The sequence below is a fragment of the Sitophilus oryzae genome, unplaced genomic scaffold (genome assembly GCF_002938485.1).
Source record: "Sitophilus oryzae breed Bouriz unplaced genomic scaffold, Soryzae_2.0 scaffold_499_pilon_pilon, whole genome shotgun sequence".
NCBI classification, from domain to species: domain Eukaryota; kingdom Metazoa; phylum Arthropoda; class Insecta; order Coleoptera; family Curculionidae; genus Sitophilus; species Sitophilus oryzae.
Window position 1 is genome coordinate 4,501,062 of NW_022147083.1, and position 21,989 is coordinate 4,523,050.

At 36.6% G+C, this 21,989-nt stretch overlaps 1 protein-coding gene across 1 annotated transcript in view; it reads left to right on the plus strand.

The window, feature by feature from the left end:
- The first annotated feature begins 3,822 nt into the window (after positions 1-3,822).
- Positions 3,823-21,989, plus strand: part of LOC115886829 (aldo-keto reductase family 1 member B1-like) — a 29,200-nt gene continuing 11,033 nt past the window's right edge. The window contains exons 1-2 of the mRNA XM_030906135.1: positions 3,823-4,057; positions 11,446-11,609. Of these exons, the coding sequence (XP_030761995.1) occupies positions 3,983-4,057; positions 11,446-11,609 (239 nt within the window). The 5' untranslated portion in view covers positions 3,823-3,982. The remainder of the gene's footprint in view (positions 4,058-11,445; positions 11,610-21,989) is intronic.

The following is a 21,989-nucleotide window of genomic DNA, read 5'->3' on the forward strand; positions in this document are numbered from 1 at the left end:
AAACAGAATATTTGCAAAACCGTTAAAATTTTTGAAATATTATGTAGGGTATTAAAATATGTTTTGCTAAGATGTAAGGTTTTTGACATTATCTAACATTTTCTAAAACTAAAGTACAAATTTTAAGTTTCAATAAAAGCTACCTAAATTGGAATTTACATTTTTTACAGCCTAATATGTAGGTAAAATAACTATTGTAATTTAAAACAAATTACAACATAAGTCAAAAAGTTATACAGGGTGAAACAATGTTAATATTGAATATTGGCCACTTTTAAAAGCAAGTTACAGTTCTATGTTAAATGGAAAACCCAGTAAATTATTCCGATATTCAATGGGAATTCATGCCTCTATCTATAAAATAATATTAAGGTTGCCTACCCCTCAAACAAATATTTTCGTAGGTATTTTCATTTTTATGTTTTAGTGTCAGTAGATCTTTATTATTTGATAACATCTAGGTGGCTATGATATGTCTTACGTTACTTAAACATAGCTATCAAATTAGTTGAATTTTAACAACTAGAGTTATCACTTTGTGTCAATTAAAACAAAAAAAATGTGTGTGCACTATGTGAGCATATTTGAAGTGAAACGTCTTACTAACAGCTATTAAATTGAAGAAATTCAAGGACATATTTGAAAAAATGTAATTTGAAATGTCGAAAGAATAATAAATTAAAGATTAATTAATAATTTAATTCTCTTTTACAAAATGTGTATTAAAATGACCCTCTCTCTATCCGTCTGAGGACTTCATTCGGATACATCTATCCACGTGCCGAGTTTGGTTCCAATCCACCCATAATTAAGAGACAATAATAAGAAGACAATATTTTTCTTAGATAGGTAAAACGAAAGTTTACGACTTATTGTCGAAAATATCGCAACAAAAAAATATATTATTTTTAAATAAAAAGGCCAATGTATCTGCACCCAAATTTTAGGGATCCAATAACTCCAACAAAAATATCCATGTTTCCTCTTTTAATATCTTGTAATTCCGTGATCTGGGTAAACGCCGATATTTACGAGACATATTTGTTTAACTAAACGTTCTCTAACCCAGTGTAAGTACATCTGAATCGCAAATCCTCTAACGAGGGGCAGAAAAGGGGACTCAAAGTAAAGATTGTGAGGTTTTGAGTCCCCTACCCCTCGTTAGAGGTTTCGCGACATATTTGTTTTACTTTTGTTTAGCACTAGCCTTAATAATTATTTCTTTTTGTTGAACCATAATCTTATAGCGAGGGGTAAACCGCAGGATAAAATGTGTACACCAATTCCCAAAATTTATACTAATTCCCCATTAATTCCCCTAATTCCCAACTAATTCCTCTAATTCCCCAACTAATTCCCCTAATTCTCCTAATTCCTAATTCTCACTCAGTGGCAAAATAAATCCAATCACATTATTAGATCTGCTGTCGTATACAATTTTGCCTGTCATACGAGTGGTAATTATAATTAAATAGTTTTGCAGGCAATTTTTGGTAAGCCTCTATCAACTGGGAATTTTAGAAGGCCTTTGAAATCAAATTCATCTTCTTGTAGGGCGTCGTTTTTAGCGTCCACGAATCTACTTAGCGTAAAAATTGAGGGTAAGCTATTTGTCAAATTTGATTGTAGTGTTTCGTACAGTAACCTGCCTCCAATATAAAATATTTTTTTTGGAGCATCATCCTACCTATTTTGATTGAGCAAGTAGAATTTTTGAGTGATACATCTTGCAATGTTTTGAGAAGTCGCGGTATATCAGTCTTTTGGTCAGTTTCTAATTCACTTATATTCTCCAAAAGTTCCTTGGCTAGTTCACTGTTTTTAATGACTATTTCGCTCACTTTTTCAGCGATGAAAAAGTAATCCGTGATTAAACTTTGATCATCTACCAATCTTTCTCTAGCTCGGCTCTCCCTCTCACACCATTGATATTTTTTTCTATTCCATTTAGATAGAACATTATTCTCATTCTGGATATCGATTTTGCGTAATTTTGCAATGAGGTATTTGTATCGATGCAGTTACTATCATCTATAGGAGAACAAATTCCCAACTAAATTCCTTTAATTCCCCACTAATTCCTCTAATTCCCTACTAATTCCCCACTAATTCTTCTAATTCCCTACTAATTCCTCTAATTCCCTACTAATTCCCTACTAATTCCCCAATAATTCCTAGAGGTTGTATACCAAAATTCCCCTGCGAAATACCCCTCGTCTTATAGTCTTTTAACTTAAACTTAAACATAATCAACAAAATAACAACAAAAATTGTCACTTTTAAGTTTTTTTTTTATTTTGTATTCATATTTTTGGGGAAAAATACTCTCTACAATTATACAGTGTCTACAAGAATATTGGACACATATAAATGTTTTATTCTATTTTGGGTTTCTAACAAAATTTTTGTAAATATTCATGCCAATATTGAAGTATTTCAATTCATTTACAGGGGAACTAAAGTAAAAATCGAATATACAGAGTGTCCCATTTCCGTGTTTTTAATACGCCAAAAACCAGATGATCGAATCTTGTAATGGTGGCAGCAGTTTAACTAAGGAGTTGTATAGATCTCACTCATATGCCCCAGACAGCAACCACTTAATTTTATTCTTGAAACTTGCTGATGCCGAAATGTTAAACATATTCATCGGAACATTCATCGGAAGATAGTAAAAGAGTATTATAGTTTGAAGACGCTTGATACAATGACGCCTTTGTGGATAAGTTGGTCCGTGGAACAGTAAGATGAAATAAATTTTAAATTAAGGAAAATTCTGATATTTTGTCCATTTAAAGGCATCGGTTCGAAACGTTTAGGCGTCATCCTGTAACCCGTCACCAAGTATGCCGGAATCGAATCACAATATCAAACCCTTAATCCCATCACCCCCCAAATGTTATGTCTGGTCCGTCTTGTATGGTGTCGAAGCCTGGACTCTTAAAGTAACCTCGATAAACAGACTGGAGGCATTTGAAATGTGGACTCTTAGAAGAATGTTTAGAATCCCTTGGACAGACCTGGTAAGAAATGAAGAAGTCCTTGGAAAAGCCGGTCTGACTAGCCGTGAACTATTCGACGCCATTAAGAAAAGAAAGACGTCTTATTTGGGACACATCCTGCGTGGTCCTCGTTATGAATTCCAACGTCTTATCCTACAAGGAAAAATCGAAGGAAAAAGGGGAATAGGAAGAAAAAAACTTTCATGGCTCAGGAACATTCGACAATGGACGGGAATACATGACTTTATGTCTCTCCAAAATGCTGCTTTAAATAGAGAAATCTGACAGGATGCAAATGGACGGTCGCCTACGCAGGAATCTGCTTGGCACTTTAAGAAGAAGAAGAATCCCATCACCCTGATGAAGATGTAAACGAAACGACGTATCCAACTTTGCAGGGTGAGACCGTATACACCGTCGCTCACATAGTCTACCCACCAAAATCGGACCATATACACGTGCCGTATACACGGTCAAGTTGGCCTTGGTCCAATCTATTGACCTCCCAAATTTCATTTAAATCGGACGATTTTTTCTAAGCCGTAGGCTGTCTTTACCACTTTTCCTCTCACCTGTCGTCTCGCGTGTCGTGTCACGGCCTTGAATTTTTACTCCCAGCGTGCGTAAAAATATCAGAAATAAGCTGAAAATGCAAACTTATCCTACATCGGAGAGAATTAATATGAGTCTATTTAGTAACCGCAGTAGCAGATATTTATCGTAAATTTCCTATACATCATATGGTACTTAACAAGATAAAACTTTCTATCGAATTCGAAATATCTTGTAAAACTGTACGACAATGCACAGAAAAACAAACAAACGTCTAAAATATCGCACGTATCCAATGTATCCATAAGATAACAAGAATATTTACAATACCAGACTACGAACGTATATATTTAGACACGACACAGTCTTACGTTATTTCCTAGTTCATTGATACGGAGTGAATCTGTGTTATCAGTCGTGTTATAAATATGGCTAGCAAAGTACCAAAAATTAAGTTTAATAACGGACAGGAATTTCCAGTATTTGGTTTAGGAACATGGAAAGTAAGTTTATAAATAAGTTATTAATAATTTAAGATAGTTCTCTTAAATTGCTCCTAAAATGTTGACGATTTTAATTCAGTAATATTAAGCTAGGTGCCCACTTGAGATGTTCTCGCGAGAGTTACTCTCGAGAGTTGAACTTGTCCATTTGAGAGAAAATTCGCGAATTTTTACTCTCCGGGTTATATCGGAGATAGGGAATGCAATCCCGCAAATGCGGGATCTCTCTGAGATTCCGCGGGATCAAAGTTGCGGGATTTACCGGGCGGGATCTGCGGGATTGACACATTAGTACTGGGTAACTCGATCTCGATCAAGGTCAAACCGTTTCGTTCCGGGAAGGTTCCGGGCCGAGGCGTCGACGCTCGGAACCCGAAGGATTCCCCTTTCGGCTTGGCCATTAAAAATAAGTGAAACAAGCACTTGTTAGATTTCTTTCTGGCGTATGTGCGTAAGTGAAGAAAAGCGTTTAACTAGTACTTGTGGACAATTTCGTCAAATAAACTGGCGGACATAATTATCAGGACAAGCAAAATTTTAGGGTAAATATAAAGTTGAATATGTCTTGAACTAAAAAAAGATTTTGGGATGCGGTTTGGACATTTTTTAGATGCATCTATTGTGATTAAGATGCTATGTGGTTTTCGAAAATATATTTAGCGAATTCTCGTATACAGGGTGTTTTATAAGAGTAAGAAAATTTGGCCAAGAATCTTTTTTACCGGAAATTTACAATTTTTAAAAAATCGAAATTTTTACCAAGTACGACTAATCTGTACTGAAATTAGAAAAAACAATATGATCGGTTTTTTATTTTCTTTGTTTTAAGGAAAATACGAAGTTTTTTCGAAAAATATGCATTTTTAGTCATACGTATGGCCCTAAATGGTACAAAAAGCTTTGTACATTCTACATATGCCAAAAATTATTGATATAGAGTGTATCTAAAAGCAGATAACTAACACAAGTTAAAAAAACCTAACCAACTTCAATATCCATCAGAATAATATTTTGAATTATAAAATAAGTAGATCAATTATAATAAAATTTAAGTTTGTTTAATATTAAATATATTTTTCGAACATCCTGTATACATCGGTCCAAATTTCTGTACAGCTAGTTTAAGATATACGCTATATCAATATATTGTGGACCTATGCAAAATGTACAATGCCTTTTGTACCATTTAGGACTATTATTGCTTACAGTCCCGTAATTTTGCGGATCCGCGGGATTGATTGCTTTAATCCCGCGGGTTTGCCGGATTGAAATTTTGGTGCGGGATTGCATTCCCTAATCGGAGATAACCACGAGAGTGCTCTTTACCCCGTGTCCAGAGCAACTTGTGCGATGTGAGTTCTGTTATAAAATTTAAATAATATGGTTAAGCAAAAACTGGCTGCCGCCATTGTATGCTACAAAATTTCGCAACAGAAGAAACAAAAACAAATAGTGAAAAGGATGTGTCGGGTCAAACCATGGATTCACTGTAGATTACAAGTGAGTGCATACTCTACACTAACAAGACGACTACAAATTGAACATGTATAACAATTTCGTAATTTTGTTTGCATAAATGTTGTGCAGGTTTACTATATAGTAGATTTGGTTGGACAAATAATAAAAACCTAAATACCCTCCCGAACTGTACTATCCGATAGTTACTGTCAAAACTATAACCATTTGTGAGAAGTATACCGTACACATGTTTGTTGACTAGCACCAAAAGCAAAGGCATGGTTTTAGTGTAAAAATTACGAAAAAAATGAGTGTCTTCTTCAAAAGCGAATTAAGACCAAACAAAAACAAAAATAAAGATATTGAGATGAACCAAAATACAAATTATCGAGAAAGGATGTACCTACCTAGATGAACTGATTTTTAAATTCCTTGTTGAAAGGATGTTTCAAACTTTCATCAAAATATAAACATTTTGTTTTGCCTCGTATAATTATAGATAGGATCTTTCATTTTTAATTTAGAAAGGGATCCATCAAAATCGATCAACTAGAACAAAATATATTAAACTCAGTGCCGTAAATAGGGCAGTGCCACCGGTGCCCAGGCACAGGGCGTAGACTCTGGGGGACGCAAGAATGGCAGAATTAGATTTAAAAGAGATGTTTCCCAATATAGTAGTCGCTATAAAGATTTTTTTTAACAATGCCAGTGACTGTAGCTTCCTGCAAAAGATCATTCAGTAAGCTTAAATTAATAAAATCTTACTTGCGCTCGATGATTGGCCAAGCAAGGTTACCGGCCTAGCGATTTTCTCAATTGAACGCGACATAGGACGGTGCCTATCGTATGAAAAGGTTTTCAACGATTTCGCAATGAAGAAAGCGCGAAAAGTAAATCTTTAAAAAAGTTTATGGCTTGCTTTAATAAATCTTTACTATCTGAACTCATTCATTTGTAGTCTTATTCATTTGTGTATTGTGTAGTTGTGAATAATCTTGTAAATATTTTCCAATAAAAGTTTTTTCACTAATTCATTCTTAAATGCAATTTATATTATGCTACCTTCCTTCCTTATTCAAAAATTCTACCATACCAAGTACTTCAAATTAAATTAATTTATAGTTTACTGAAACTTCGCAGGGTGTTATTTTATTATAGAAGTATGAAGATCATATAGTGACCCAAAACTTAAATCTTAAGCAGCATCTTTTAGTGAGTATGACATAGTGGGTGGTATGATATAATAGGCGAAGGGTTCACTTAAAATCAAATGTCTCGCGTTTGTCAAATGACATTGTTTGCCCACATCATTTGTTTAAAAAAGTAGATATTTTTTTTCCAAAATATTAGATAATTGGTCCACCAACCTCAAGTTCTTTGTGCTTTATTTTATCACCCTGAATGAAATAAAGTAGGCCTATACATAGCATTGCTCTAGGGTACCTATAATATCTAATAAAAACAAGGGCGCAGTTATAGAAGCTCGCACAGGGCGCAGAAAAGGGTATTTACGGCACTGATTAAACTATAAAACGCATCAAAATTTTAAGGTGCCCGTTTTTCGTACCGGAGTGTATATTTTGTATTTAAAAACCATTACAATATTGAAAAAATTGCAAAATTTAAAAGTTCAGTAAATATCAAAATCAGATTGAGTTCAATTATCATATCAATTTACAAAAAATTCTTAGAGAAGCTTAAGCCGGTCCCAGACACTACGTGCCTTTGGCGAATATTCGGTATTCGAGCTTATTCGCGTAGCGTGTGGGAGGTTACCTTCGACGAAGATTCATACTTCGTCATTTTCCCGGCGCCGGTTGTCAGTAAACTGGCACGAATCAAAGGAGCTCGTAGTGCGACGTAGTCAACTTCGGAATTACTCCCAGACGCTACGGCTATTTGTTTACATGTTTTTTTTGTTTTAGCGGCGCGCTTCCCTCAGTTCACTTGTGTATTTCTTGCGTTGCTCTACTACGGGAAATATTTGTCATTGGACGCATTTTTACAAATAACGTAGCGTGTGGCCGAAGCCGCAGTACAATGTTCGCACATTCGCCAAATAATAATAATAATAATAATATCTTTATTGCCCAACAGTTACAAACCAATTATAGGACAATTTTACAATATATATCTATAAATTAGTAATACATTAACCTCTAAATAAAAAATAAATGAAAAAAACATATCAATGTAAATTAAATCTTAAAAATTAACAGAAGTAAAAAGCACTGAAAGGTGAATGATACCAAAATCAGATATCAAGTACAGATGAACAAAACAAAAAAAAATCCAAATATAAACAAACTATAAAAACAAAACACTATATAAACAAAAAAAACTCAAATCACACCGCTGTGCAGCATATTAGCTAAAGCAATTATGTGACTTAAGTTATCAAAGAAAATATCACATTTATCAGATATTACGTTATAATTGCTACACATGACATAAACTGGAGATTTAAGCAACAAATTAGTTCTGGCTCTGGCACAATAAAATGTTAGGAACCAAATAATCTATATGTGCAACAAGCTCAGAACTATCTATCGCATTATGCAACAGCTTATACAGGAAGACTATTGATGCACACTTTCTTCTCAAATCGAGAGTTTGCAACTGAAAGGTGCTAATTAAATTAATGTTGGGAATACCCCTTTCAGGATACACTCCGCTAACTTTATATGAAACAAATTTCAAAAATCTTCTCTGTACTCTCTCAATAAGCTGCCTGTAACAGGTATACACAGGGTACCAAATCAATGAAGCATATTCCAGTTTAGATCGAATGTATGCTGAGTATAATATTAAAAATGCATTTGAGTCAGTAAAAGACGCACAGTTGCGAACTATAAAGCCGTAAAATTTAAGAGCCTCTCGTACCTTGGTTATAATATGATCACTAAATGAAAAAGACGAATCAAAATAAACTCCAAGATCTTTGATTACACTAAGTCGTTCCAATTCGGTATTATTTATATTATAATTAAAATACTGTACATTCTTTTTTCTGGAAAATGTCACTATCTTACACTTATCAACATTTAACTTTAGTTTATTCCCATCACACCATTCTACAACGCGATCAATCTGTGTCTGCAAGAAACTACAATCCGCTCTATCCGATATACGCAAGAAAATTTTTAAATCATCAGCAAAAAATAGTCTAAAACACTTAAGGATATTATCTAGATCATTAATAAATAATAGAAATAAAAGTGGGCCCAGGTTTGATCCCTGAGGAACTCCTGACGTAGCAATATAGTCAGTCGAACAGTAGCCACTATATGAGACAAATTGCTTTCTTTGAGAGAGATAAGATTTTAAAAATAATAAAGATGGTCTAGTAAAACCCATAGAGTTAAGTTTGTCCAGTAATATAGAATGATTTAATTTGTCAAATGCTTTGGCAAGGTCCGTATATATAACATCCACCTGCCCATTACTATCAATGCATTCAGATATATATTGCGTAAAACATGCTAAATTCGTAAAGGTGGATCTACCCGTCATAAAACCATGTTGGTTACTAGATATTACACCACCACAAATGCACGTAGGGTCTGGGACCGGCTTTAGCATAAGCTTTATTTACTATTTATTTTTTTGACATTGGTTATATTGTTTTTTTTATGAAAGAATATAATATATATATATATATATATATATATATATATATATATATATATATATATATATATATATATATATATATATATATATATATATATATATATATATATATATATATATATATATATATATATATATATATATATATTTTATTGTAAGCTATCCTGTCATATTAAGAAACAACTCCAAGTAAAAAAAAGAAAATTCTTTTAATTTTTTTTATTATTATTTTGTATGTACAGATGTTGCGTTAAAAATACAACGGCGAAAATTTCAAGGTTAACAGCCGATATTCTAATTATGTCATCAAATATATCTTAAATTTTTATCATGTTGTTATTAGTTTTATCACTTAGTTAGGTTTAATCACACTTACGTTGATAATAACATGACTGTCAACTTTAACCTTTGATTTAATTTAAAATTATAGTGGCTAAATACTTCCCATTGAGTATAATTCTTTTTACATGCTTTTATTTAATTTATTGCGTTGTTCATATTATCCCTAGATCATATACTAAGGGCTGGCAAAGGTTAGTCTTGGGTCGAGATTTCCGTATGTAAGAAGAGTACAATGCGTTTATAATGTACTGAACAAAGAGAGGACAGTAAACACGTTGTCAAACGTATGAAATAAACCGAGAAACTGTGCACATCGCTAAGAGACGTGGAAGAGGATAGATATAGCATAAGGGATTGTCGCAGTTGACCGGTCGACCCAATCAATACCTCTGTCAGTACTTAAAGTTCTAGGGAAAGGTGTACGTCATACGTTCAGCTTCACGATTTAATTACGTCTCGTGATACTTGATTTGTTTATTTATTAACGAGTCGTCATTTTCGCTGTAGCTTGAATTTTTTTAAGTGCAAGCTAGAAACTTGCATTTTTGGTAAAAATAAGTGGAATTGAGTGGGTGTTCGATAGTGGTCGCGCTATAAGAACTCTGAATTCAAAAATCGATATCTCGAAATCTATTAGAAATAAGAGATTGTAGTTTTTTCAAGAACTTTGTTAATATTTCTGCTGTATTTTCTTTGTAGACAGTATGTGAAAATCTTTATCAATAAAAAAATTACACGATTGCTGAAAATTGCTATGCTTTAAAAGTAAATGGTTGGATTGTTTACAATTTTTGAATGGTAAAAACAACCTTATCGAACATATTGTAAAATATCCGATCTTGAAAATAAAAAAAAGTTTCAATATCTAAAGTGGTCCTTGAGGCCTGTTATGTGTTAAAAAGTTGAGTTTTAAATTATCGCGATTACTGACATTTTCTCGTTATAAAAAAATGACATCCTAACGATATCATTATAATTCCATTTCAGATGCTCAGAAACATGTCTAATGATTTTATCTAGTTATCTCTTGAAAAAAGAGTCTTTTAAAAATAAGCGGTTTGCGATCGTGATTTTACTTTACTTGATAGGGAAAGGCGTATCGGCAACGCCGCAATAGCACACCGTCGCGTGTCGCGTCGGTAGGTCGCATTTCTCTCACTCCGACTTAATAAGATCCCTATGCGATTTACTTCCACACACGTAAATGCCGACCCAAAAGTAAAAGTTGCCAGCACGGTATACTACAGTAAACGCTCGGTTATGTGAACTAATAAAAACCAGGTGTGTTTTTAAAATAGAATTGTGCATATAATCGGATATATATTTTAAATAAAAAAACTTTTATAGTTTATTAAAATACTGTTTAAACTGTTTCTGCACTTTTTTGCAGCTAAGCTTTTCTGCAAAGCCTTATCTCTGCATTTTCGCAACACCAATAAATCGTCAGTATTGTAGCCATTTCCGGTAAAACAGGAAGTGACCAAAAAGAATTGAATACATCAATCAATCCTCATTTATATCATACTCACATACCAAATCTCGATGTTTTACCTGAAAAAATAAAATAGTTATGGGGGGAGCTACTTTTCAGACAAATTCGGTATAGTCATATTATATTTTATATTTTATACAAAATAAAAATATAATGCAATCATCCATACACCTTTTCATACGCTAAAATTTTAATTTAGAAAGATTTAGATATATTTTGATGTTTGGATGCTATAAACGTGTGATTTCAGTTTTCGTTCAATATTTTAGTCTGGAATAGCTACAATAGACAAGCCTAAAAACACCTCCTAGCGTTAGTTTTTATAGAATATTTTGTAAGCGATCGTAGATATCGCTTCGAGGGATTACCGTATGATTGTATTGCTACATGAACTGTTGCACTCTCTAGCAACCTGATGATCCTATAACAATTTATATAATATTGACTGCTTATTTTACAGTCCAAACCTGGTGAGGTAACACAAGCAGTAAAAGATGCCATAGACATAGGCTACCGTCACATAGACTGTGCTCACCTTTATGGTAACGAACCGGAAGTAGGAGAAGCCTTAAAAGCCAAAATCGGAGATGGAACTGTAAAGAGAGAAGATATTTACATTACCAGGTACATAAAGACATTTTTTATCTTTCATTGCGAAGATGGTTACTAACATTGAACATGACTTACTTACTGCCATTACTCGCTCACGAGTATTTGACACGCATCAAAAGATGGTTACGCAAAGCTTTTCCTGTCATGAGCTTTTCTGTGACTGAAAAGCCCGATACGTGATGTTATCTCTCTTCCGCTCTCCGGACATTCAAAAATCTCATTACTTTGTTGCCTCTTTACTTTTTGGTTGTCATTATTAACAGAATTTACAATTCTCCTCCATTGCGTTCTATTGTGTGCTGCTTCTTCCCACTTATGCTGCATACTTATTCCCTTTAAGTTTTCATGAAAACCATCCTTGTATCTTTTGAGTTGTCTACTCAGTTTCCTCTTACCCTCTATAGTTCAGTCATTGGGGATCAAAAAAGGGGCCTGTTTGGAAAAAAGTCCGGAAGTTTTGAAACTTTGCAAGTTTATAGGTTTTGGGTTCCCTAACTAAAATCCATAAAATGCACATTTCCAGACTTCTCGCCGGCGCCGCCATCTTGCCAAGATGGCGCTCAAAATCGGTATTTTGTAAATATATCGAAAACTATGCATTTTTCGCAAAAATTTTAAGAAAGCAAAATTAAAGAGAATAAAATTTTCTATAAAAAAGGTTATATGAAAAATTTCGCTAAAGTCAACCGTTTAGGCACAAAATCCCTGGAATTTTTACAATTTTGCGTAAAGTATTGTCAAGAAAAATGGCCTATCCGCCAGAAATTAAAAATGTATTACTGGTTGCCTGCACAACCGCAACGTATCCGCCAGAAATTAAAAGACTTTTTCAGGCGCCATCTTTTAGTCAAGTCGAGAAGTAAGGGAATCAGACAATAGAATTGTCTGGTATGAAGAAGTACGCTTTCCGAGAATTGGGGAAATTTCGAGAAGCAGTCAATAGAGTATATAAGCCGGAGCCATCGACCACTGAGACAGTTTTTTGAAATTTGAATATACCGCGTGGAAATTGAAAATCGGACAATTTGGTGAAGGAATCTTATAAATAGTTAGTTGTTGTGTGTTATAAGTTAGTAATTGTGTATAAAGTAAGAAAAATAAATTCGTTAAGTATTTTATCGTGAGTTTAAATTAGTGGACCCACGGAATCCGTAACAATTGGTGTCAGAAGTGGGATTCAAGAGGATTTTAAGAAGAAATTAAGTGGATTGGACGATTTTTACACCGAATTTGGGAATTTTTATGGTTGGTACGAGACAGCAAGCGAAGAAAATGGAGGAAGTAAGCAAATTATTGGGCGATTTTATGGAGAAATTAGAAAGAGAAAAGGAAGAGGAAAAATTACGACGTCAAGAAGAACAAGACCAACTACAGAAAATGCTTATGGAGAATCAAGAAATCAGACAAGAACGGTTGGAGAAAATTGTAGAAAATCTAGAAGTGCGTCGGCAGAAAGAAAAACAAGAAGAACAGGACCGGGTTGAGAAAATTCTGGAAGGCTTAGAGGCGCGTCATCAAAAAGAAAGACAAGAGGAACAGGACCGGATCGAGAAAATTTTACAAGGTTTTGAAGTGCGTCGACAAGAAGAAAAGCTTGAAGAGCAGGACCGTATCAAGAAAAGTTTCGAAAAAATGGAAAAAAAGCAACAATCAATGTTGGAAGTACGTTGCCAGGAACAACAGAACCACTTCCAAGAAGCTGTAGAAGATCTGGAGGAGCGCCTTCAGCAGAAGATAGAAAGATTGGAGATGGACCTACAGAAGACCAAGGTACAAGTAAAGACACCTGGCGTTCATGGAACTGCGAACCCTCAAGGCCCCGACCTACGATGGACAAAACCACCTGGACGATGTACCACCGCCAGTTTGAAGCAGCGGCTGCTGCCAATGGATGGACTGACCAGGAGAAAGCAGCGGCACTTGTCATCGCGCTGCGTGGCCCTGCCCTGAACTACTGCAAACTATTCCTGCAGCCCAACAGCAGGAATATCAAACTTGGTCGCTGCACTGGACAGAAGATATGGCGACCAACATCGACGCCAACTTTACCAGGCACAGATCAAGACACGCCTGCAGAGGTCCGGAGAGTCTGCAGGAATTTGAAGCAGACTTACGTCGGCTGGTACACCTAGCGTATCCTGAGGCACCGGAAGGATTTAGGGAGGAACTCGCTGCTCAGTGCTTTATCAGCGGACTGAGGGACAACGAATTGCAGAGGGCGCTGCAAATATCCCGATTTTCCACCAGCAGCGAAGCACTGGTCAGGGCGCTAGAAATTGAAGCTGCTTTTAGCGCCATCCCTAGACCGAAGATAAGATCGGTAACGGTAGAGGAACAGCCCGAGAGTACCCACAGAAGTTTGGAGGAGATGTGTAGAAAATTCGACAAACTATGTGAGCTACTAATAAACAAGGGAGTCAACAATAACCAGACAGAGAACCAGAGAAGATCCCAGGACATAAGGTGCTATAGATGTGGCAGGAATGGCCACATCAAACGGGATTGCCGCGTTCATGCGATCCCGTTCAGCATCCAGAGAACGTAGGCACCAGGAAAACTAAAATCAGTCAATACTAAGGGGCGAGTATTGACTGGGGAGAACAGAGCCCCCAGGATTTTTTCCATTAGGAGTCTAGGAACAACCGCTGACAGCTTGGTGATCGACGGGAAAGTCAATGGAAAGGGAATTCGAATGACTGTGGATACTGGCGCTATGGTATCGTTGGTGCGGGCTAACTCAGTGCAAGGATTGAAGCTGATGTCTCTGGGAAGAAGAGTGTGTTTACGTACAGTTACGGGGGAAATGGCCGTTGCACGGGGAAAGGCTATCGTCGAACTGAAGTTAGGAAATTTGAAGTTTCAGCATAGCGTCTTAGTGGCAGATATTGAAGATGACTTCATCTTGGGCATGGATATGATTCGTCAACATGGATTTTCGTTCGATCACCAGAGAAATATCTTAAATATTGGATATGAAGAGTTCATGTTATCTCCAGACGAGGGACCAGGCAGAATGGATGTAAGATCAGCGGAAACTGTGGTGATACCTGGTAATACCGAGAAGATCGTATTCGGTAAAGTGGAGAAAATCGCTGGGTGCTGTGTTGGACTGGTAAAAAGTGGCGACAAGAAACAAGATAGGTACTTAGTAGGAAAGTCATTGGTGAACACCGACAAGAATATACCGATCAGAATTGCGAATGTTTTCCCGAATTGTGTCAAGATTCAAAAAGGTGACAAGATAGCCATCTGCGAACCTGTAAGAAGTGTCACCCGATGTGATGAAGTGTCGTCAGCTGTTACACAAATGGCATCCAAAGAAACACTAAAACATCTAGAACAGCCATGGGATCACCTAACATATGAGGAGAAACAGAAGGCTAAGCAGTTCCTGCGAAAGCATGGCGGTATTTTTGAGAAAAATAACAGTGGAAAACGGATTTTGTGAAGCACCGGATTAATACTGGTCATGCTCAGCCGATTCGACAACGTCCTAGAAGGGTGCCCCTTTCCAAACAACAAGAAATGGAGACAATGGTAGATAAGATGCTAGAAGATGGAGTTATCGAAGAATCATCGAGTCCATGGTCATCTCCTGTTGTTTTGGTGACGAAGAAAGATGGTAGTACACGATTCTGCGTGGACTATCGGAAGCTCAATGACGTCACTAAGAAGGACAGCTACCCACTGCCACGTATAGACGACACGTTAACCACACTGGCAGGTTCGTGCTGGTTCTCCACTCTCGACTTAAAGAGTGGATACTGGCAAGTTGGTCTGGACGAGGAAGACAAAGAAAAGACGGCTTTTTCTACAGGAAACGGACTATACCAATTCAAGGTCATGCCGTTTGGATTATGCAATGCTCCAGCCACTTTCGAACGTCTCATGGAGGTGGTGTTAAGAGGATTAACTTGGAAAACGTGCTTGGTTTACCTCGACGATGTATTGGTTATGGGAAGAACTTTTGAGGAGCATTTGCGAAATTTAGAAGATGTCTTCGGCCGCATACGGAATGCTCACCTGTACTTGAACCCGAAGAAGTGTAGTTTATTCCAGCGACAAGTGGAATTCTTGGGTCATGTAGTCTCAGCAGACGGAATTTACACCGACCAGAAGAAAATCGCTGCAATCAAGGATTGGCCTAAACCTCGCGACAAACATGAACTTAGAAGTTTTCTGGGTTTATGCACATATTACAGAAGATTTGTCAAGGGATTTGCCAACATAGCTGCACCTTTACATAAACTTACAGGTGATGAAGTCGGCTACGAATGGAACACCGATTGTGATGTAGCCTTTGAAAGACTTAAAGCGGCTTTATGTTCAAGTCCTATTTTAGCCTACCCACAACAACAAGGAAGGTATATCCTGGATACCGACGCCAGCAACATCGGCATCGGTGCAGTGCTATCACAAGTGCAAGATGGCGAAGAACGAGTGATAGAATATTACAGTCGAGTTCTATCCAAACCAGAAAGGAATTACTGCGTTACCCGGAAGGAGCTGCTAGCAATTGTAAAGGCAGTTGATCATTTTCATAAATATCTGTACGGCCAAGAATTTTTAATTAGGACAGATCATGCGGCTCTCAAGTGGCTTATGGAGATGAAACAACCTGAAGGTCAAATAGCACGATGGCTCGAGAAGCTCCAACAGTATCACTTTACCATCCAACATCGTGCTGGAAAAATGCATGGTAACGCAGACGGTTTATCCAGAAGACCCTGTCAAACCGATTGTAAGCACTGCTGTAAAACGGAACAACGTGAAGGCACTGTCATGATAAGGAGTTTAAACTTGGAACCGATGAACAGTGGACGACGACACAATTGAGGAAAGATCAAATGGAAGATCCAGACATCGGAGCAATACTACGGCTCAAGGAAGGTAACGGCGAGAGACCACCGTGGCAGGATATTGCGGACAGAGGGCTCGTTTTCAAAGCTCTCTGGGCTCAGTGGAATTCACTGGTTATTGAGAATGGATTGTTAAAGCGCACATGGGAAAGTGCGGATGGCAGCACAGTAACAACTCAGTTACTGGTACCAAGGAAGAAAGTTACCCAGGTATTGGAAGAAATTCACGGTGGTAAAACTGGAGCCCATCTTGGGGTAAACAAGACCTTGAGCAAGCTGAGAGATCGCTTTTACTGGGTGGATTATTGCGAAGATGTCAAGAAATGGTGTCGACAATGTAAAATTTGTGCAGCCAGCCAAGGACCAAGCACTCGATCTAGGGGAAAAATGAAACAATATAACGTTGGACTGCCATTCGAAAGAATCGCTGTTGACATTGCAGGCCCATTCCCTGAAACGCACAAGGGCAACAAGTACGTTTTAGTGGCGATGGATTATTTCAGTAAATGGCCAGAAGTTTTTGCCATTCCAAACCAAGAAGCATCGACTGTAGCTGAAGTATTAGTCAATAATGTCTTCAGTAGATTTGGAATTCCCTTAGAGCTTCACACTGACCAAGGAAGGAACTTCGAGTCAAGACTGTTCCAGAAGATGTGTGATCTGCTTGGTATTCACAAGACTAGGACAACAGCTTTACATCCGCAGTCTGATGGGATGGTCGAAAGATTCAATAAGACCATTGAAGAACACCTCTCGAAAATGGTGGCCGAACATCAAAGAGATTGGGATCAACACATACCGCTGTTCCTAATGGCGTATAGAAGTGCAGTTCACAACACCACCGGACTTTCACCATCGAAGATTTTATTTGGTCGAGAATTACGGTTGCCTTGTGACTTGGTGTTCGGATCACCAGACGACGGCACCACAAATGTAGAGGACTACGCGGATGAACTGAAGGAAAGGTTAATGGAAATTCATAAGGCCGTAAGAAGTAAGATTACGCTAGCCAGTGACCGGATGAAAGCTCGTTACGACCTCAGAGCCAATTCTACGGGATTTCAACAGGACGATATGGTATGGTTATATAACCCACAGCGCAAGAAAGGGAGGTCCCCAAAGTTAACTCCAGCATGGGAAGGTCCTTATACAGTCATCAAGAGGATAAATGATGTTGTGTACCGGATTCAACGCAGCCCTAGAAGTAAGATGAAAGTAGTTCATCTGGATCGATTGAAGAGATATCAGACAGGAAACCTTGATCGGGACGATCAAATTTGAGAAGGGGGCAATGTCAAGAAAAATGGCCTATCCGCCAGAAATTAAAAATGTATTACTGGTTGCCTGCACAACCGCAACGTATCCGCCAGAAATTAAAAAGACTTTTCAGGCGCCATCTTTTAGTCAAGTCGAGAAGTAAGGGAATCAGACAATAGAATTGTCTGGTATGAAGAAGTACGCTTTCCGAGAATTGGGGAAATTTCGAGAAGCAGTCAATAGAGTATATAAGCCGGAGCCATCAACAACTGAGACAGTTTTTGAAATTTGAATATACCGCGTGGAAATTGAAAATCGGACAATTTGGTGAAGGAATCTTATAAATAGTTAGTTTGTTGTGTGTTATAAGTTAGTAATTGTGTATAAAGTGAGAAAATAAATTCGTTAAGTATTTTATCGTGAGTTTAAATAGTGGACCCACGGAATCCGTAACAGTATGATATATTATAGTGGATTTTCCGAAATCAAATGTCGATTAGTGTTCACTAAAACTAGTTTTAATTTAGTTTCTTCAATTTTGTCATGAAACAGTGGCGTATCATTAATTCGCTCATCATTAAATTATGAATAATTAACTGTCGTGCTGGACAGCATTCATTACGAACTTACCACCGGGTTCAGCATTGGTCTGGTTGTACCAAAGATGCCGAAGAATGGGGCTAGAACAAAACAATAACAGGCATTACTCCAGCCACAACGTTGAAAGATCCAGCTCCAAAATCCCTATAGGCATTTTTATCCTGTAAATGCAAAACCAACAACTATGGTAAAGCCCGCGGATGCAAAAAACCAGGATTAAAATGTTCAATGATTTGTGCATACTGCAATGGGAAATCCTGTGACAACGTCATTGAAGTGTCACTCGACGAATCCGATGAAGAGCAGTTGGACTTGCCTGTAGATATCCCTCTGGCGGCTGAAGATGAAGAGTTGGACGTATCGAGAGACCACCCTGATGGGCCCAACACAGCAGACACGATCGACTTTGACATCAATGAGCCAAAACCGTCGGGCTTGTGCAGATAAATTTTTAATTTATCTAGTGGAGTAGGCCTCCGGGAAGACCACGTTAAAATAAACGCGCCATGTACTTTACCTCTTGGGTGGTGTGGAAACAAGTACACATTTTCAATAATTGAAATTAATTATTCATAAATTAATGAGTGAATTAATGATACGCCACTGTTTTATGACAAAATTGAAGAAACTAAACTAAAACTAGTTTTAGTGAACCCTAATCGACTATACATAATATATCATATTTTACGCGAAATTGTAAAATTTCCAGGGATTTTGTGCCTAAACGGTTGACTTGAGCAAACATTTTCATAAAACCTTTTTATTGGAAATTTTATTCTCTTTAATTTTGCTCTCCTCAAATTTTCACGAAAAACGCGTAGTTTTCGAGATATTCACAAAATACCGATTTTGGGCGCAAAATCTTGGCAAGATGACGGCGCCGGCGGCAAGTCTGGAATGTGCGTTTTATGGATTTTAGTTAAGGACCCCAAAACCTATAAACCTGAAAAACTTCCGGACTTTTTTCCAAGCAAAAATCCCGAATGACTGAACTACTACAAGTTCACCGTAAAGAAGAGATTTCGGTAGGCGGTTTTCTTGCATCCTGCATACGTGGCCAGCCCCCATTGAACTTGAACATTTACTCTATACGTATCAATTTTGATGTTTGCTTTAGTAGAAAAGGCAACCTCAAAAGTATAAAGGCTAAAGTTTCGTTTACTTTCAGTTATGTAAGAAATATTTGTTTATTTAGTATTTGGAAGCCTTTGTAAATAGTATGCCACAATTTTTTTTTTCTGCGGAAATGCATGACTTTCAGTTTTTCAACTTTAGAGTAGCTGAAACCAGCTACATGAAAACACGTTTCTGTTTTTCATTCTAGAAATTTTTCTAAACATAGACACGCAAAAAAACTTCTTGCGACAGTATACCATTTTCATTTATTGATAAAATATTGTAAAATGTAGCAAGATTTGAAAAGTACTCGGCAATTAAATTTCGTAAAAAGACGCGTTTTAGCTTACAACGTGTTTTGATTACTTTAGTTAGGTTTGTTTTGGTTTGGTTTGTTCGTTCATTTTTGTTTATTTTCATTTTTTCTCAGTACGGTATTGATGTCTAAATTACAGTATCTACTAGGTTAAGTTCATACCTATTAACAAGAAATGCGTTTATTATGTCAAGCAGGAACATCTTTTCATGATCTGATTTTTCAGTTCTGATTTAACTGATTTTAGTTATTCTAAAGTCGAAAAAAGGGAATGATGCATTTCCGCAGAGAAATTTTTATGATTTTGTGTTTGGGGAGGCTTCTTGTATATAAAACTATTTATAACAAAGTTGTTGAATAGGTGCTTCCATAGACACTAACTAAAATAAATAACTTGGTTTTACCTGAGATTTCACAACTTTTTATAGCGGATGAATTGTGTTGCGAGACTTGGCATTTTTTTACATTCTATGTTTTTGATGAAATCTTATTTCTTTTTGTAGGTTATCCTTCTAATTTTTATTCGGGTCATTCAAAATAATATTAAAGAAGTTTGACAATAATAATTCATAAACTCTGAATTATCGTATAATTAGTTAAATCAGATAATATCATTTGAATTAATTCTAGTTTTCTGACGACTTGTGTTTCCGACTTTCGTTATAACTCAAATATCAACTTTAAAAATGTTCAATTCATGATTTTACCAATGCTTATTCAAAATTATTTTTTTGTCAATTTTACACATATTTTATTTTTTATCTCGAAAACTATCAGAGATAAGAGAGTAGTTTCCAAAAATGTAATAATATACTTCCATTTAAAATAACAAAGATGCTACCACTTTTCAAATGATACGGCAACACTGTAACGCTGATAATATTTTAGATAGATGGAACAGGTGCCTTTATATAAAAATCAAAACTTTTGAAACAATTCTCAACAAACTCTCTTCAATCGCCCGTCGTCCTATTACCTTCACCGGAAAGTCGATTACCACTAGCGACTAGACAGCTAACTTTTGGGCGATAAGGATATTTCGAGATTTTTCATTTTTTCCTTCCATTATAAGCTTAAAGCTACATAAGAGTGCAATTCTGTAATATTTTGTTACACCGCTGTAAACTTACAGTGTTGTAACGTTACATAGTGTGTAAGGTCGGGTTTTACAGTTTTATGATAATATGGTATTCTATACTAACGCTGTACGGGTGGCGTAATTACTATCTGTACTATTGTGCAGAGCCAACCTGCTCTATACGCCGGTAGACTTTGTAATGGAGGACTACGCCGCGCCGTTTTTAAATATTTCTAACTATACTAATGTACAGCGCAAGCAAGCTCTGCATCGCAGTATTGTTAGTAAACGTGTAAAGCCGAGTCCACATATGTAGCATCTTCGTGTATCATATCTCCGACGCGTTGCACCAACATGTTTCATGATCGCTAGTTTGGACGCCGAATTAACGCGATCTTATGGTACACCTTTGTGGTACCGTATCTGATACATGCCAATCCGAATTTTGGCGCGTATCTTAACACTGCGTATCGGATACACGTATCACGATCTGTCATTTGGACGTGTTTTGATACAGTATAACGATACAATTGACTTGATACGCCGTGACCCGTCTTGAGGCGGTTTTTCTCCGATCATCAAAGGGGCATTGAGGGTTCGCTGAGAAGAATTGATGAACATGATACGACGATACAAGGTGATTTGTTGTACCGTCCATATACAATGATACGCACGCTTGTACGCTGGTACGTATGAATTTTATAACTATGGACGCTTACTTTGGCACGATATGCATATTCAGTCGACACAGCCCAAATAAACGTCCATACTTACGATACAAGCTCTTGATACGTGATACATGATCCTGATACAATAGAGTGCTACATATGTAGACCCGGCTTAAGTAGCCGTGTTTAAAAGCTTCTAAACATACTATATTTACGCTACGCGCGCTAGGCCAAGACAAAAACTTTTATTTACTTTTGTACTGACAATTTATTTATCATTTTATTGTTGACTTAACACATTGTAATATTATTAGTATTACATTGTCAATATTTCTCTTGATCGTTTAATTGACCAATAAATTGGCAGTGTAAAAACTAGTTTTAAAGTTTTAGTTTAACATTTTTATTTTACACATTATTATTAACAAGAAAAGCTGGTAAAAGGCGAGTGTACAAAAGAAAATAATAATATTAATGTGATTTTGCATTATTTCTATT